This window comes from Coregonus lavaretus, assembly GCF_964263955.1.
Source record: "Coregonus lavaretus genome assembly, chromosome: 25".
In the NCBI taxonomy this organism is placed as follows: Eukaryota; Metazoa; Chordata; class Actinopteri; order Salmoniformes; family Salmonidae; genus Coregonus; species Coregonus lavaretus.
The window spans coordinates 25,969,543-25,987,911 of NC_140012.1; the positions used below are offsets into that span (position 1 = coordinate 25,969,543).

An 18,369-nucleotide genomic window follows, 5' to 3' on the forward strand; every position below is an offset into this window, starting at 1 on the left:
ATTTACCAGATTATAAACTATTCAATACAGACAGAGAATCTGAGCATACTATAATTCTAACAGGTTGTACTTCCTCCACCCACTGGAGGGCAACTATTATCGCCAATAATTCAACTGAGTATACTGACAGTTCATCTGTTAGTCTTCTACATATCTGCACATCAAATTCAGGAACGTAAACGCCTACTCCTGTGCGCCCACTATCTGGGTCCTTGGATTTCCAAAGACCTAGTCGTAGCTCAGCTTACAATGCGGAACTTCTGCTTCTCTTCCACAGTCAGTTCGTTCACACTCTTCTTCAGAGAGATGAAGTTGCAGTTGGGTGAATGAGACTTATGCTCCTTCCTGAAACAAGGAGACTAATGCCATGATGAGAAAAACATTATCAATGGGATCAACAGAAACAACAATACTAAATTGTATCCTATTTCTAGTGTAGTAATTGAGGAGCAACAGCCAGAACAGGGATTGAATTAGCCTAGGCTCCCAGTCTTCGCTCACTGGGCAGTGGCGACTTTCACTACTGGTAGCCTGATTCATTTTCTGGTGATAGAAATCTGAACGCACTACCCCCTAGCTATCACCAGATAATAAATCAGGTAGTGAAAGTCTAGCCTCTGCCTATTTTGTCTCAAATTTACAGCTGCATAAAGAACAACCACCCAGACAACCGGTAGAGTTCAAATGTAATTTTAATCAACATTGTCTTGTAGAGGTCCTAAAAGGCTCCTTTTCAAATGATTGTATAGCTATAGCTCAGATGGTATGTCAGCTTAAGCTAGCTATCACTGGCTGATGAATCAGGCTAGACATGAACCAGCAACCCTGTTGTTACACACAGACCTCTTCAGAGTATGTAGCTAGCTAGCCCAATAATGTACTCAAGGCAGGGTTCCCCAACTGGTGGCGGGTGATTTTATTTGGCCCCCCAAGATTTCTGAGCAAAAATAAATAAAAAAAATCAGCTCCAAGTGATTTTAATTTAGGAAATCTGTTCCAAGAGTATGCCCACGCATATATGGGGCCAGTAACCAAAAGGTCGCTGATATATATATATATATATATATATATATATATATATATATATATATATATATATATATATATATATATATATATATATATATATATATATATATATATATATATATATATATATACACACACACACACACACACACACATACATACATACATACATACACTTGAAGTCGGAAGTTTACATACACTTAGGTTGGAGTCATTAAAACTCGTTTTTCAACCGCTCCACAAATTTCTTGTTAAACTATAGTTTTGGCAAGTCAGTTAGGACATCTACTTTGTGCATGACAAGTAATTTTTTCAACAATTGTTTACAGACAGATTATTTCACTTATAATTCACTGTATCACAATTTCAGTGGGTCAGAAGTTTACATACACTAAGTTGACTGTGCCTTTAAACAGCTTGGAAAATTCCAGAAAATGATGTCATGGCTTCTGATAGGCTAATTGACATCTTTGAGTCAATTGGAGGTGTACCTGTGGATGTATTTCACGGCCTACCTTCAAACTCAGTGCCTCTTTGCTTGACATCATGGGAAAATCAAAAGAAAATCAGCCAAGACCTCAGAAAATAAATTATAGACCTCCACAAGTCTGGTTCATCCTTGGGAGCAATTTCCAATCGCCTGAAGGTACCACATTCATCTGTACAAACAATAGTACGCAAGTATAAACAACATGGGACCACGCAGCAGTCATACCGCTCAGGAAGGAGACGCGTTCTGTCTCCTAGAGATGAACGTACTTTGGTGCGAAAAGTGCAAATCAATCCCAGAACAACAGCAAAGGACCTTGTGAAGATGCCGGAGGAAACAGGTACTAAAGTATCTATATCCACAGTAAAACGAGTCCTATAAATCGACATAGCCTGAAAGGCCGCTCAGCATGGAAGAAGCCACTGCTCCAAAACCGCCATAAAAAAGCCAGACTACGGTTTGCAACTGCACATGGGGACAAAGATTGTACTTTTTGGAGAAATGTCCTCTGGTCTGATGAAACAAAAATAGAACTGTTTGGCCATAATGACCATCGTTATGTTTGGAGGAAAAAGGGGGTGCTTGCAAGCTGAAGAACACCATCCCAACCGTGAAGCACGGGGGTGGCAGCATCATGCTGTGGGGGTGCTTTGCTGCAGGAGGGACTGGTGCACTTCACAAAATAGATGGCATCATGAGGAAGGAAAATTATGTGGATATATTGAAGCAACATCTCAAGACATCAGTCAGGAAGTTAAAACTTGGTCGCAAATGGGGTCTTCCAAATGGACAATGACCTCAAACATACTTCCAAAGTTGTGGCAAAATGGCTTAAAGACAACAAAGTCAAGGTATTGGAGTGGCCATCACAAAGCCCTGACCTCAATCCTATAGAAAATGTGTGGGCAGAACTGAAAAAGCGTGTGTGAGCAAGGAGGCCTACAAACCTGGCTCAGTTACACCAGCTCTGTCAGGAGGAATGGGCCAAAATTCACCCAACTTATTGTGGGAAGCTTGTGGAAGGCTACCCGAAACGTTTGACCCAAGTTAAACAATTTAAAGGCAATGCTACCAAATACTAATTGAGTGTATGGAAACTTCTGACCCACTGGGAATGTGATGAAATAAATAAAAGCTGAAATAAATCATTCTCTCTACAATTATTCTGACATTTCACATTTCTTAAAATAAAGTGGTGAACCTAACTGACCTAAGACAGGGAATTTTTACTAGGATGAAATGTCAGGAATTGTGAAAAACTGAGTTTAAATGTATTTGGCTAAGGTGTATGTAAACTTCTGACTTCAACTGTATATATATACACACACACACACACAGTACCAGTCAAAAGTTTGGACACACCTACTCATTTAAGGGCTTTTATTTATTTTTGCTAGAATAATAGTGAAGTCATCAAAACTATGAAATAACACATATGGAATCATGTAGTAACCAGAAAAGTGTTAAACAAATCAAAATATATTTTATATTTGAGATTCTTCAAAGTAGCCATCCTTTGCCTTGATGACAGCGTTGCACACTCTTGGTATTCTCTCAACCAGCCTCACCTGGAACGCTTTTCCAACAGTCTTGAAGGAGTTCCCACATATGCTGAGCACTTGTTGGCTGCTTTTCCTTCACTCTGCGGTCCAACTCATCCCAAACCATCTCAATTGGGTTGAGGTCAGGTGATTGTGGAGGCCAGGTCATCTGATGCAGCACTCCATCACTCTCCTTCTTGGTGACAGTAAAGGCCTAATTAAAAGAACAGTGATGAAGGAAATGAAAAATGCTGGGCAGAGCATGGCCAGAGCTCATGGCTGAGCGAATTGGAGCGGGAGAGAAGGACGAAGCTCGAAACTAATTTACATCCGCTCCAGCGAAACTCGATCCACCCCAGCTCCACTCCGATTCTCCAATTCAAGCCAATGTCTTAAGTAGTTGAACCTGTTATTACTCCAAACTCTTGAAAGGGACAAACTGACACGTTTTTATATTAGTTAAAAACCACTTTATATCGAAGGAGTGCCTTTGTTTTGTACACAAAGTTGATGACTAAAGTGTCTTATTAGGAATTTTCAAATTTGACTTTCTAAGGGGCCATCAATGGGAAATGTCTTTCTCGGCCATGATTCAGTTAAACAGCAGTACCTAAGCAATACTGTAAGTGCAGTCAAAAGCCTGCTTCCAGACCAGAACCCTGGCCCATTGGCTTAGCTCGCCAAAACAGGCAAAACGGTTTCCACTAGTTACCACAGCCACTAAGCCAAAATCGTAAAAATTCATGAAAACATTTGCCTTTTGGTTGTGTGCTGAGTGATTAACCAAAATGTCGGTTATTTTTCGTTTTTTAAACAACTAATTGACCGATGTCGGCACAATTATTTGAATTCCATTTTGTTTGTTTTTTTCCTGTAAGCTCAATGTGCACATCGCAGAGATCGCTAAAACCCTGTTCCTGGAGAGCTTGTTTGGCGGATGCCAGGACGCTACCTGCCCCAATGCATAGTGCCAACTGTACAGTTTGGTGGAGGAGGAATAATGGTCTGGGGCTGTTTTTCATGGTTCGGACTAGCCCCTTAGTACCAGTGAAGGTAAATATTAACGCTACAGCATACAATGACATGCTAGACGATTCTGTGCTTCCAACTTTGTGGCAACAGTTTGGGGAAGGCCCTTTCCTGTTTCAGCATAACAATGCCCTGTGCACAAAGCGAGGTCCATACAGAAATGGTTTGTCGAGATCGGTGTGGAAGAACTTGACTGGCCTGCACAGAGTCCTGACCTCAACCCCATCGAACACCTTTGGGTTGAATTGGAATGCCGACTGCGAGCCAGGCCTAATCGGCCAACATCAGTGCCCGACCTCACTAATGCTCGTGGCTGAATGGAAGCAAGTCCCCGCAGCATGTTCCAACATCTAGTGGAAAGCCTTCCCAGAAGAGTGGAAGCTGTTATTGCAGCAAAGGGGAGACCAACTCCATATTAATGTCCATGATTTTGGAATGAGATGTTCAACAAGCAGGTGTCAACATACACTACATGACCAAAAGCATCTCTACCTGAAAATACATGAATACATGTTCACATTTTTTTTTGCATATCCGATTCTAATCAATTTTTTTTCCTGCAGTCTAAACAGCCAAAAAGCCCATGGAATCAGATATTTCAAGCCACATTTCAAACCACCTTGGTAGTTTGAAATGTGATTCCTGGCCATGGTCAAATCTGATTAATTTGCAGTGAAGTGGTTTTTAGACTTATTTGGCATATCTTGTTGCTTGCTAGCTACTCTGTTGACAGTTTGACAAAAACATGTGGTAGCTAACTAGCTTGCTAATCGTTTACAAATGAGTGAATTTGCTAGAAAGCTAAACAGCTACCTAGCTGACTACTGTGGCTAGCCAAAAAGGACTCGTTTTGAAAGTTGGATCGTCTTATACTTTGAGGCTTTAAAAAGTGTTCTTACACTATGATTTTGAACATTCAAAGTAACATCCATGAAGTCGGAAGTCTGAGATTTCCGAGTTCCCAGCTGTTTTGAACGTGGCATTGAGCGCACGGAAGTCGGAGTTTCCAAGTTGTTTTGAACATGGCAAAAGATGCCAGAGTTTCCGACTTGGAATTTCGAATTGGATGACCATTCAAAACGATTTTCCCAGTCTGAGCTTGCTTTTCCCCTGAGTTCCCAGTTGTCTTGAACGCACCAAAATCGGAGATTTCCAAGTTCACAGTTGTTTTGGCACAACATCACCAGTTACATGTTTCTGGCGGCATTCTTCTGTTAACGTTACACACATAGAAATAAAAAGGACACAAATAACCAATTTAGGCTTCTTTGGCGTCTTTGAGACAGAAGAAGCACTTGGCTATGTCTGGGCTAGAGTATATGTGAGCGTAGCGAGAAGCGTAGCGAGATTCAGAGCGTGCCCAATTTGACTGCAGTGCGGAGCGAGATACCCAAAGGCTGGAGTGTCGGCCTTCTCGCCCACTCCAATAGCGATCCAAAGTAGCGCTCACTTCACAAGCTCATGGCATGCCTGGCCCAGCATGCATTTGTAGTCTACTTGTGTGCTGCTGGGCCAGGCATGCCATGAGCTTGTGAAGTGAGCGCTACTTTGGATCGCTATTGGAGTGGGCGAGAAGGCCGACACTCCAGCCTTTGGGTATCTCGCTCCGCACTCCAGTCAAATTGGGCACGCTCTCAATCTCGGTTTGATTCCCACGGGGGGCCAGTATAAAAAAATATGTCTTCACTAACTGTAAGTCGCTCTGGATAAGAGCGTCTGCTAAATGACTAAAATGTAAATGTATGCTGCTATAGACCCTTGCTTTAGCTACTGTCATGGAGTAAGCTAAATATTTTCATAAAGAAACACACATGCAAAATCAAGGTGACTCACAAAGATGAGAACCAAGAGCAAGAGAGGGAGTGCGGTGATGTAGTGTCCACAACTAAAGAATCATTGTGGAATCTGAAAATACATATCCGAAAGCATGATATGGAAGGCTATTTACTACGTGCACATGCTAAAAGAAAGGAACGAGGTGGGTAGCTAATTAAGTGTGTCATTGTAGCAAAGTATTTATAAACTAAAAATAAGATCTCTTAAAAGTTTCCTTCATTTTTGTTCTATTATCTACACAATAGGCCATAATTGATTTTGGCCCAATAGGCCTGGCATATTCCAACTGTCAAGGAGCTTTCCGTTTTGATTGGGTTATTTTGCCTAAAAACCTTTAGGCCTACCTATAGAAGAAAAAAAAAAAAAAAAAAAAAAAAAAAAAAAAATAATAATAATAATAATAATAATAATAATAATAATAATAATAATAATAATAATAATAATAATAATAATAATAATAATAATAATAATAATAATAATAATAATATATATATATATATATATATATATATATATACACATACACATACTCTGCATCCCTGCCAGCCTGGCAAGGGTGGCCAAAGGGGTATTTAGCATCCCCAGTGGCTCTGCAAGCGCGGAGAGAATATTTTCAGCTGCTGGCCTGCTCTCCAGGCACTGTAGTTTCATTTAATTTGTATTTAATTCTAAGTAAGTCAAAGCCTGCGCAATTTATAGAATATAATGATTTAATACAACAAAATGTTGTTTAAATGCTGAGCGCTTAATGTCCCTGACTCCCTACCAGCCTAGTGTGTCATACTCGCAAATGCTTCACAATGTATTTCTTTGTAGGCTATAGCCTTGACATAATATAGCCTAAATAATTCATTTTCGTTCCATCTTAGGCTCCCTGTCTGGCTCCTGACCTATTTAAAGTGTTTTATGCTGTTTAAGGCTAGTTAAGGATCATATCACCTCCACCTTACCTGACACCCTAGAACAGGGATCATCAACTAGATTCAGCCGCGGGTTGATTTTTTCTGGGCCAGATGGTTGGGGGGCCGGAACATAATTACAAATATTTGTAGACTGCAAATTGACCGCAAGAAGCCCAAACAGATATAATGTTTGACTAAAACATAATCATTTTAAACCTTGCTTACATTTGTATACGATCATATGTCGCTCTATTATGCGTGGGAATACTTGGGAACAGATGTCTTTATTTAAATCACTTGGAGCTGATTTCCTGGTGTTCTTACAGTCTTTTTATGTCCAAGAATGCAAATTCCACAACGTTTTCTTTTTTTTGCTCAGAAAACTTTGGGGGCAAAATAAAACCACCAACAGGCCAAATTCAGCCTGCGGGCCGCCAGTTGGAGAACCCTGCCCTAGACCCACTTAAAATTGCATACCGCCCCAATAGATCCACAGACGATGCAATCGCCAAAAGTACTGCACACTGACCTATCCCATCTGGACAACAGGAATAGCTATGTAAGATGGCTGAGCTGTAGTCAATGAACAGCATTCAACACCATTGTTCCCTCTAAGCTCATTATTAAGCTCGGGGCCCAGGGTCTGAACCCCGCCCTGTGCAACTGGGTCCTGGACTTCCTGATGGGCCACCCCCAGGTGGTGAAGGTAGGAAACAACACACAAGGGTGCGTGCTCAGCCCAATCATCAAGTTTGCGGACGACAACTGTAGTAGGCCTGATTACCAAAAAGAGAGCCTACAGGGAAGAGGTGAGGGCCCTGGTGGAGTGGTGCCAGGAAAATAACCTCTTCCTCAACATCAACAAAATTAAGGAGCTGATCGTGGACTTCAGGAGACAGCAGAAGGAGCACACCCGTATCCACATTGATGGGACCGCAGTGGAGAAGGTGAAAAGCTTCAAGTTCCTCGGCATACACATCTCTGACAATCTGAAATGGTCCACCCACACAGTGTGGTGAAGGTGCAACAGCATCTCTTCAACCTCAGGAGGCTGAATAAATTTGGCTTAGCCCCTAAGACCCTCACAAACTTTTACAGATGCACCATTGAGAGCATCCTGTCAGGCTGTATTACCGCCTGGTACGGCAACTGCACCGCCCTCAACCGCAGGGCTCTCCAGAGGGTGGTGCGGTCTGCCCAACGCATCACCGGGGGCACACTGCCTGCCCTCCAGGACACCTACAGCACCCGATGTCACAGGAAGGCCAAAAATATCATCAAGGACATCAACCACTCAAGCCACGGCCTGTTCACCCCGCTATCATACAGTAGGTTAGTACAGTAGGTTAGTACAGGTGCATCAAAGCTGGGACCGAGAGACTGAAAAGCTGCTTCAATCTCAAGGCCATCAGACTGTTAAATAGCCATCACTAGCCGGCTACCACCCGGTTACTCAACCCTGCACCTTAGAGGCTGCTGCCCTATGTACAGTTGAAGTCTGAAGTTTACATACACCTTAGCCAAATACATTTAAACTCAGTTTTTCACAATTCCTGACATTTAATCCTAGTAAAAATTCAATTTTAGGTCAGTTAGGATCACCACTTTATTTTAAGAATGTGAAATGTCAGTATAATAGTAGAGAGAATGATTTATTTCAGCTTTGATTTCTTTCATCACATTCCCAGTGGGTCAGAAGTTTACATACACTCAGTATTTGGTAGCATTCCCTTTAAATTGTTTAACTTGGGTCAAACGTTTTGGGTAGCCTTCCACAAGCTTCCCACAATAAGTTGGATGTATTTTGGCCCATTCCTCCTGACAGAGCTGGTGTAACTGAATCAGGTTTGTAGGCCTCCTTGCTCGCACACGCTTTTTCAGTTCTGCCCACACATTTTCTATAGGCTTGAGGTCAGGGCTTTGTGATGGCCACTCCAATACCTTGACTTTGTTGTCCTTAAGCCATTTTGCCACAACTTTGGAAGTATGCTTGGGGTCATTGTCCATTTGGAAGACCCATTTGCGACCAAGCTTTAACTTCCTGACTGATGTCTTGAGATGTTGATTCAATATATCCACATAATTTTCCTTCCTCATGATGCCATCTATTTTGTGAAGTGCACCAGTCCCTCCTGCAGCAAAGCACCCCCACAGCATGATGCTGCCACCCCCGTGTTTCACGGTTGGGATGGTGTTCTTCGGCTTGCAAGCCCCCCCCCCCCTTTTCCTCCAAACATAACGATGGTCATTATGGCCAAACAGTTTTATTTTTGTTTCATCAGACCAGAGGACATTTCTCCAAAAAGTACGATCTTTGTCCCCATGTGCATTTGAAAACTGTAGTCTGGCTTTTTTATGGCGGTTTTGGAGCAGTGGCTTCTTCCTTGCTGAGCGGCCTTTCAGGTTATGTCGATTTAGGACTCGTTTTACTGTGGATATAGATACTTTTGTACCGGTTTCCTCCAGCATCTTCACAAGGTCCTTTGCTGTTGTTCTGGGATTGATTCGCACCAGTACGTTCATCTCTAGGAGACAGAACTCGTCTCCTTCCTGAGCGGTATGACAGCTGCGTGGTCCCATGGTGTTTATACTTGCGTACTATTGTTTGTACAGATGAGCGTGGTACCTTCAGGCATTAGGAAATTGCTCCCAAGGATGAACCAGACTTGCGGAGGTCTACAATTATTTTTCTGAGGTCTTGGCTGATTTCTTTTGATCTTCCCATGATGTCAAGCAAAGAGGCACTGAGTTTGAAGGTAGGCCTTGAAATACATCCACAGGTACACCTCCAATTGACTCAAATGATGTCAATTAGCCTATCAGAAGCTTCTAAAGCCATGACATTTTCTGGAATTTTCCAAGCTGTTTAAAGGCACAGTCAACTTAGTGTATGTAAACCTCTGACCCACTGGAATTGTGATACAGTGAATTATAAGTGAAGTAATCTGTCTGTAAACAATTGTTGGAAAAATTACTTGTGTCATGCACAAAGTAGATGTCCTAACTGACTTGCCAAAACTGTAGTTTGTTAACAAGAAATTTGAAAAACAAGTTTTAAATACTCCAACCTAAGTGTATGTAAACTTCCAACTTCAACTGTACATAGACATGGAATCACTGGTCACTTTAATAATGGAAGACTGGTCACTTTAATAATGGAACACTGGTCACTTTAATAATGTTTGCAGACAGTTTTACTCATTTCATATGTATATACGGTATTCTACTGTATTCTAGTCAATACCACTCAGACATTGATCATCCTAACATTGATATATTTCTTAATTACATTATTTTACATTCACCTTGTCATGTTTATTAAAATACTTTTCATTCAAATCATATGGTTTGGTTTCAACACTTCAAAACCAAACGGTAGGTCCAAGTAGTCACAAAAATAAAAGGGTGCTCGTTAAATTGTGATTTTAATGAATGGGGCTGCAGTTTTTTTTCTGTGAGCGCAGAAGGGTTTTTAGCGGAGAGGTTGGAAAGGAAGTGGATCCTTGCGCACCGCTCACATACTCAGGTTCGGCCTGTTCTCTGTTGGGGTGTGGATTGATGTAGATTTGGCCATCTAGAAAGCCAGCAGCAAAGTAATGATAGTAGATTAGACCAGTGAAACAATAGCATAAGCATCATTTAGTGTAACCTAACAGATATAAAAGTGAATCACCAATTATGGGCAACTTTATTTACGTAGTTAGCTAGCTACTACGTGCATTTCTGAAAGTCTTGGTCCAGCTAACTAACTAACGTTAGCCACTTATTTTTGCTACGCGTTAGCAGTGCAATCGCAGCCCTCTTCAAATGGCCACCCCACGTAGGTATTCAATCTGGTTTCATAAAAGTACATTTTCGTATGCTTTTCACTAAAGGGATCCATAACTATGGAGCCAGATAGCTGCCAAAATACCTGGGCCTTCAGCGTACCTATCGCTAGGTTCGTATGAAAATCCATACGTAAATTGTAAGGATCATAAGAAAAGCCATGCGTGAAACATGAACCGTAACCGTTAAATTAGATATGTAAATGTACAAACCCTATGTTACGACTATGAATGAACATTTACATGTTCAATTCTTACTTTGTCTCCCTTTACTCGGTTACTGTTTCACCTATTAAATAAATGTCAAAATATTCAATAATAAAATATTGAGTGGCAAAGACTCCAGTGGTCATACATAATTCATAGATTCACCAAACATCTCTTCTTCTTCGTGTCATTATTCCTGGTATATACTACTGGTTGTGATTGCAGACAGAGCCCAGAGAATTGGATGGTGCAAAATTGAATTAGTCATATTTTGATAAGGTGCATGCATGGGTATGCCCATGCTGTAGAGATACACCTAGCGGACTGAAACTTCACTGTTGTAGGCATAATACAGCTAGTGCTATCTAGACTTGCGGTGGCAAACAAATCAATTACATTAACTACCTAAATGTGAAGTAAACTCAACTGAGGAGTAAGAGAGAATGGAGACTTTTAACTTGAAAATGTGCAGGATACCTTATGTTTTCCCTGACTTCCGTTTTTTTATACTGTGTACGCGTTGAACACACCGACTGCCTTATTGGGCATCATCTAGATATGTGTGCAACAAAAGTTCAACATTCACCTTCTGCTACCATTTCTGTCAACCCGTTTACGCATACAGTTTGAAGCATACGTTCGATAAATCCAAAGTATGCACCACACCAGAACGCACTGCAACTGCCTCTGCAATGCAATGCTGCAAGGCAAACGTAGCGTTCCATTGGGAATGAATGTACTTCTGGTGTACCAAAACGCAATGACGCAGTCGGTGTTGAAAGCGGCACGGTGTGTTCGCGTAGCACTCCTCACAGGCCGTTTGGTGTACGTTTTTTTTTTTGTTGGTGAGATGAAACTGCCAAAACTCGGAAAGGTATTATTGTATGTCAGAATTGCAACAAGATTTGTTCAAGCCTAAAATGTTAGCCCTTAATCGTAACATGGTGTTTGTATGTTCACAGATGAAAGTTTACATTTCACGTTTCACACATGGCTTTTCCTAACAATACGTACGTTCAACCTTTTGGCAACTATCTGGCTCCATACATAACGCTTTCAACCAAGAGTTTACAATAGCTAAAAGCTCACGATAGTACCGCACGAAAACGTTTTAGAAGTTTCGGCGGATGTTTGCCTGCGATGTTGTGATTGGTGGTAGGCTCATGACGTTATACTTCGGTCTTGGTGCTTGGGTAATGTGGTTTTGAACGCTGATTGGTCAGAAACAACACCCGCGGAGTTTTGCATCCGTCAACAACCTGTTGATGCATTTTCAATCAAGCTACAGCACTGAAACTACCTACAAATAGGTATTATGGACATAACTAATTAGCAAATAAGTTACTTGAAAAGCGTCTTAGTGCTACCAGAACCTTGACTACACAAGAAATATCCCAATTGGACAATAAAGATAACTTGAACTTGAAGAATCTTTCTTGGTTCTGACCTGTTATTTTTTCCAGTTCTCGGCTATGGAGGCGAGATGTGCTGTTGTTGAGACTTGGGCTGAGTTCGGATGTCCTTCGCCGGGTACAGCTGCTAAAGTGATCTGGTCTGGGGAAGATGTGTTGATTTGTACTGGGAGCGACGAGGTGTCCGTCTTCAACACACAAAAGCTGAAACTGACGGTAAGGCTGAATCTCAAACCAAACACTTCGCCCACTTCAATAAAGAACAACAGGAACTGATTAGTGATGAACAGTGAACACACAGGTGAATAACAGGTGAACTGATTATTGATGAACACTCAGGTGAGTAGCAGGTAATACAATGACAAGGAACTGATTATTGATAAACACTGAGATGAATAGAGGCAGGTGATACAATTACAAGGAACTGATTATTTGTGAACAGGTGAACCGATTATTGATTAACACTGAAGTTGTAGTAACAGGGTCTATTTGAACTTGGCTGTCAACTATATGTGATATTCTTCATGGACAAGAAACACTCCTCTTTTGTTGATTATTGTCTGTTATTCCAGGCTGTCCTTCAGTTCCTGAGTCCAGTGTGTCACGTGGTACTGAGTGAGGACAAGCAGTCCATCTATGCTGTCTGTGAGAGTGATGGGGTATACTGTGTCAGTCTACCAACTCTGAACCCCAGGTATGAACCTCTTCATTTGAACTACTGAGACTGACCATGCAAAAATTAAATGTATATTTGATTACCCTCTCCCCCTTGTCCTGTCTCACCAGGTCTCCCACTCCACCAGCTGACCAATTCCCTGGCCCTGCTCTGTTCAAGGTGTCGTCTAATTCGCTGGCAGCCAGAGACGAGGGGGTGTGTTCTCTGATTGAGGTGGGAGGGTCCGGAGGGACCTTGGTGACCGTCTCCCTGGGAGACGCAGCCTGGTGGTTTACTCTCTATAAAGCAGCTGACCACCAGAAACTGACTCAGTTAAGTCTACCTGTCGTTTCAGTTGGTCACCATGTCGAATCCGAGGAAAATGGCGGCACAGGACTGGTCATGCGACCTGTGTTAGCTTGCCTTTACAGCAGTGATGCACCACCCTCGTCATCATCTTCATCATCCTCAACAACAACAAAACTACCACCTTTGTCATCATCATCCTCACTAGGTGTCGAACATTTTCTCCTGGAGCCTCTCCTCTTCAAGCTCCTCTTCGGCGTCGATGCTGCCCTCATCAACTCCCCCATGATCCTTTGCGGCCTGCCTGATGGGCGTCTCTGCTCCCTCCCCTTACTTTTCCCGGGACCACCAGGCCCCCGCGTTAGAGTTCTACACAGCCTGGAGCAGCCAATCACGTTTATCGGAACCACGACCAGGACAAATGATGGTCCACAGTGTTTGGTGGCAGTAGGCCGATGGGGGAGGGTGGTGCTGGTCAGGACCTGTGAAGGGGGGCCAGAGGAGGGGGGCAAGGTAGCAGCCTTAACGGAGGGGTGTGTGTCGGGGCCTGTGGTGTGTGTGTGTGCAGGCAGGGAGGGCTTGTACTACAGCACAGGCTCAGATCTTCTAGCCCTGGATCTCCCAGGGGTGCGAGAGGGAGCTCCAAGCCCAGGAGAGAGCCTGGTGGTGGGCCACGGGGAGAGGCAAGTCCAGGGACAGGCCATGGTGAGACCCAGGGAGTCTGCTGCCCTACAGAGTCCTGTCAGCCTGAATGTCTGCAGGGTCATTGCCCTGGCTGGGCCCTCACACAATGCCTCAGGTAAGGTGTGTGTGTGTGTGTTCAGCTCAACCAATATTTTCTGCGACCGATTTTTGTTATCAAGTTTATTTTCTTACTGATCATGTTTGTGTATGTGTTACAGGCATAGTGCAGCTGGTGGCGTTGTCTCTCCGAGGGAGGCTCCAGCGGTTGACCCTGCCTAAGGGGACAGAGGGAGGGGGCGTACCCAGGCTCCCCTTATCACAGGTGGGACAGAGAGTCAGGGACCTCCTTGCAGCCATCGGAGATGTGTGTGAGAGGTGAGGAGGCATGCAGTAGATTTAATGGTAGATCTAACACAAGTTTTATTCAAGATGAATAGTACTTATTTTACATGTTAATTTACATGTGCTCTTGCTTGTCCCTTAGAGCCTCTGTATTGAAAAGCACCATCCAGTCCAAAACCCACTCCCTCAGACACCTGAATCAGGTGCTCAATGTCTGTTGCCTACTGCTAGCCAATCAGAACAGTGGAGAGCAGCTTCGGGTCAGCAAGAAGCCAATCAGGTGTCACATTGTTGCCAAGTGGAGCCGCCTGCTACAGAGAGACTCCCTGAATCTGACCTGTGTTCTGGACAATTCTAGTCCTTACGTTTTAGAACAGAACTGGACGTTCTGTGTGCGAGTTCTACCATTATCCTACCCTCTTACTGCAGGGGTGGAGAACACCTCTCGAACATTCTCATTTCCATTCCAGAAACTAGAGCCGGGTGGGAGAATGAAAGTGTCGTTGCCCCTAACAACGGCGGGGGACACGTCTTTCCCTGTGACGGTTAGCTGCTCGCTCACCTACTCCCTGCAAAGCCTGCTGGGGCCTGAAGAGCTGTCCCGCCTCCTGGCCAATGGGGAGCCGGCATCTCGTCTGGGATTGGAGGGTGGATGGGTCAGTCTGGCCCTGGACACGCTGATAGTGGATTGGCTGGACACTCTGCAGGTGACCGGGACCACGGCCCCTCACAGGGACCCCAACAGACCCTCCGTTTCCCTGGATACCGTCTCGATGGATATCGTCGAGGCCTTCCTGAGCACCCGTAGGATCATGGGTTCTGGGAGGGGGGATGGAGAAGGCGGAGGAGAGGGGACGGTAGCGTCTGATGGGGGGCTGTTTTCAGCAAGCATCAAGGTCTCAACAGAACTACTGAGAGTGACACTAGGACTGGAGCCACCAGGCTCCGCAGGCCCCCAGGTGCCAAAGGGCCCTTCTCAGGGTGTGTGTGACTCTGTGCTGAGCTGGCTGCTGTCTCAGGTGCCTGGAGGAGAGGACTGGAGGAGCAGAGGGGACAAGGGAGGACAGGAAAGCTCTGTGGTCTACGCCCGGTGTCTAGGGCGACACACTGTCAAACTCACAGCCAAAGAGGTGTGTGGGATATGTAATAATATTTTTACATATCATGAAAACATGATTGTATTGATACTGGGTGTATCAGTTGTGGTTCTTTGTAGCTCAGTTGGTAGAGCATGGCGCTTGTAACGGCAGGGTAGTGGGTTCGATTCCCGGGACGAGCCATACATAAAATGTATGCATGCATGACTAAGTCGCTTTGGATAATAAAAAAAAAGGTGTATTATTATAGTTGTATCGATTGTTATCCTTTTAGACTCACTTTAAATTCATGTTTAACTTTCCTGGGAGACTATTATATGAGGTATATGTGTTGAGAATGACTGTACCTGTATGTTGTTGACCAGGTAACCGTAGGGGACACCAGTGTGAAGGAGGTTAAGGAGGCTGTGGAGGTGCAGGTGCAGTGCTCTTCCATGGCAGCCGTGTGTGGATTACACCATGCTGTGTTATGCCGTGTACAGGTAGGGATTCCCAAAATGTGCCATAAACATTTGAGCTTGTCTGCTACTTCATCCTCTCCTCCCTAACCTACCTGTGTGTTGAAAGGTTCTGCTCCAGGGTGCTGCTGGCACACAGGAGTCCTCTATGGGAGTCCAGGAACTGGGCTTGAGACAGGCCCTAGAGCGGGCACAGGTGAGACCAGACTAACAAACTTTTGGGGCCTCTACACACCTGGTAACATAATGGTTGAAAGAAATCCACAAACACACAAAGAAAGGGACAATCTGTGGTCTTTTCTAAACTTTTCCTCTGTGTGTTTATAGCCTTACCTCTTCCTCCTCTTCTTTATCTTCCTCCTCCTCCCCCCTGCCAGGCCCTATCTGAGCTTCTCCAGGAGGCTCGTATCGCAGAAGCCATTGGACTGGGGATGACCACGGGACAGACCACCAAGACATTGTTCAGCATTTACAGGCAACTCAGAGAGAACCCCCTCCTCATCCTCTGACACCGTTACCATCCCACATACGCTCCTCATCCACACATATACAATCTGCTCCTCATCTTCATTCTCAGCCCCACACTCACTATCCAATACCTCTCCTGCAAAGGAGAAATGAATGACTGTTTGTCTCCCTCTGCTGTTTCTGTACACCAACAGCATTTATTTCTGTGAATGTTGAATGATCAAGTCATGTTTGCAAGGTAGTACATAGCAGGCAGGTGCTGTTGTATATTTAAAATGTATTGTGTGTGGATTATAGTATACCTGTCAAATTAAAACAACTGATTTGAAGATAGTTACTTGAGATAGTGACTTCACTGACAACAACACAACATTATCCACACACAAAACATAACTTTTACACATCTCAGAGAGAGATGATTTTTATTATCGTTTTTCAAAGCTTTTCAGAAAAAGAAATAAAAATAACAAAAGGAAGACAAAGACATATTAAATATGTATCATTCTCAAGTGACAGGCTGTAAATCACTAGCACTATACTTTTCTAGGATGATCGTGTTACAACTGATGTGTTACTGTATGGTTTGATTGTAGGGGAAACCCTGTACAAATCTCAAATGACACCCGTTACACTCCTATATCCCATATAGAGGGCTCCTACTTATGACCTGAAGCCATTACCCTATGTGGCTAGAATTGGGCTTACTGCCCCGCCTGTCATGCTTGTTAATGTTACGATGCTAAGGAAGCTGTCCGCTAATGATGACTCAGCTACGATGAGTTGATGACTTTCTGAGTTTATTCTTACACACCTCTCAACACTGTCACTCGCTTACAAAGTCAGAATTGGCAAAACGACAGGGAAGAACGGGAGTGGAAGAGAGGAAAGGAACAATTGGGAAAACCACAGAGTAGAGAGAGAGAGGGGTGGAACAGAGTGTAATAGACAATTGGTTTAAGGCCCCTTGGTTTTACACCAGAGCATCTCTATAGGTATTTGTAGCAGTGTGTATATAGTAGTTCTGGAGTATTTGTAGTTGCTGTAGTACTAATATAATATATGCCATTTAGCAGATGCTTTTATCCAAAGTGACTTAGTCATGCGTGCATACATTTTACGTATGAGTGGTACCAGGAATCGAACCCTCTATCCTGGCGTAGCAAACACCAAAGTGCCATGGTCTCCAACTGAGCTACAGATGACCAGTAGACACCACAAAACTGAAAACCCAAGCCATGTCAACTCTATAGCCTCATTTATACCTGGCGCTAACATGCGTCCTTTTTCCTGATCTTGTCCACATTCTGATTGTACCCACATTTTCAGAAATACACTATATATAAAAAAGTATGTGGACACCCCTTCAAATTAGTGGATTTGTCTATTTCAGTCACACCCGTTGCTGATAAGTGTATAAAATCGAGCACACAGCCATGCAATCTCCATAGACAAACACTGGCAGTAGAATGGCCTTACTGAAGAGCTCAGTGACTTTCAACATGGCGCCGTCATAGGATGCCACCTTTCCAACAAGTCAGTTCGTCAAATTTCTGCCCTGCTAGAGCTGCCCCAGTCAACTGTAAGTGCTGATATTGTGAAGCGGAAACGTCTAGGAGCAACAACCGCTCAGCCGCGAAGTGGTAGGCCACACAAGCTCACACAACGGGACCACCGAGTGCTGAAGCGCGAAGTGCATAAAAATCATCTTTCCTCGGTTGCAACACTCACTACCAAGTTCCAAACAGCCTCTGGAAGCAACGTCAGCACAATAACTGTTTGAAATGGGTTTCCATTGCTGAGCAGCCTCACAAAAGCCTAAGATCACCATGCGCAATGCCAAGCGTTTGCTGGAGTGCTGTAAAGCTCGCCGCCATTGGACTCTGGAGCAGTGGAAACACGTTCTCTGGCAGTCTGACGGACAAATCTGGATTTGGCGGATGCCAGGAGAACGCGACCTGCCCCAATGCATTGTGCCAACTGTAAAGTTTGGTGGCGGAGGAATTATGGTCTGGGGCTGTTTTTCATGGTTCGGGCTAGGCCCTTTAGTTCCAGTGAAGGGAAATCTTAATGCTACAGCATACAATGA

General features: G+C 43.7%; 2 protein-coding genes across 2 annotated transcripts; one reads left to right on the forward strand and one right to left on the reverse strand.

Annotated features, from left to right (window-relative positions):
• Nucleotides 1–239: 239 nt before the first annotated feature.
• On the reverse strand, nucleotides 240–10,710 carry LOC311100880 (baculoviral IAP repeat-containing protein 5.2-like; the record flags this gene model as incomplete). Its single annotated transcript, XM_084141875.1, has 2 exons — nucleotides 240–345; nucleotides 10,604–10,710. 2 exons carry the CDS (start codon nucleotides 10,708–10,710, stop codon nucleotides 240–242), a joined length of 213 nt encoding a protein of 70 aa, XP_083998001.1.
• A 965-nt stretch (nucleotides 10,711–11,675) lies between these two features.
• faap100 (FA core complex associated protein 100) lies at nucleotides 11,676–16,615 on the forward strand. Its single transcript, XM_084141743.1, has 9 exons — nucleotides 11,676–11,735; nucleotides 12,325–12,489; nucleotides 12,846–12,967; nucleotides 13,060–14,033; nucleotides 14,137–14,293; nucleotides 14,403–15,390; nucleotides 15,723–15,839; nucleotides 15,925–16,011; nucleotides 16,193–16,615. The coding sequence occupies exons 1-9, from the start codon at nucleotides 11,712–11,714 to the stop codon at nucleotides 16,322–16,324; spliced, it is 2,766 nt and encodes a 921-aa protein (XP_083997869.1). The 5' UTR covers nucleotides 11,676–11,711; the 3' UTR covers nucleotides 16,325–16,615.
• Nucleotides 16,616–18,369: the final 1,754 nt, after the last annotated feature.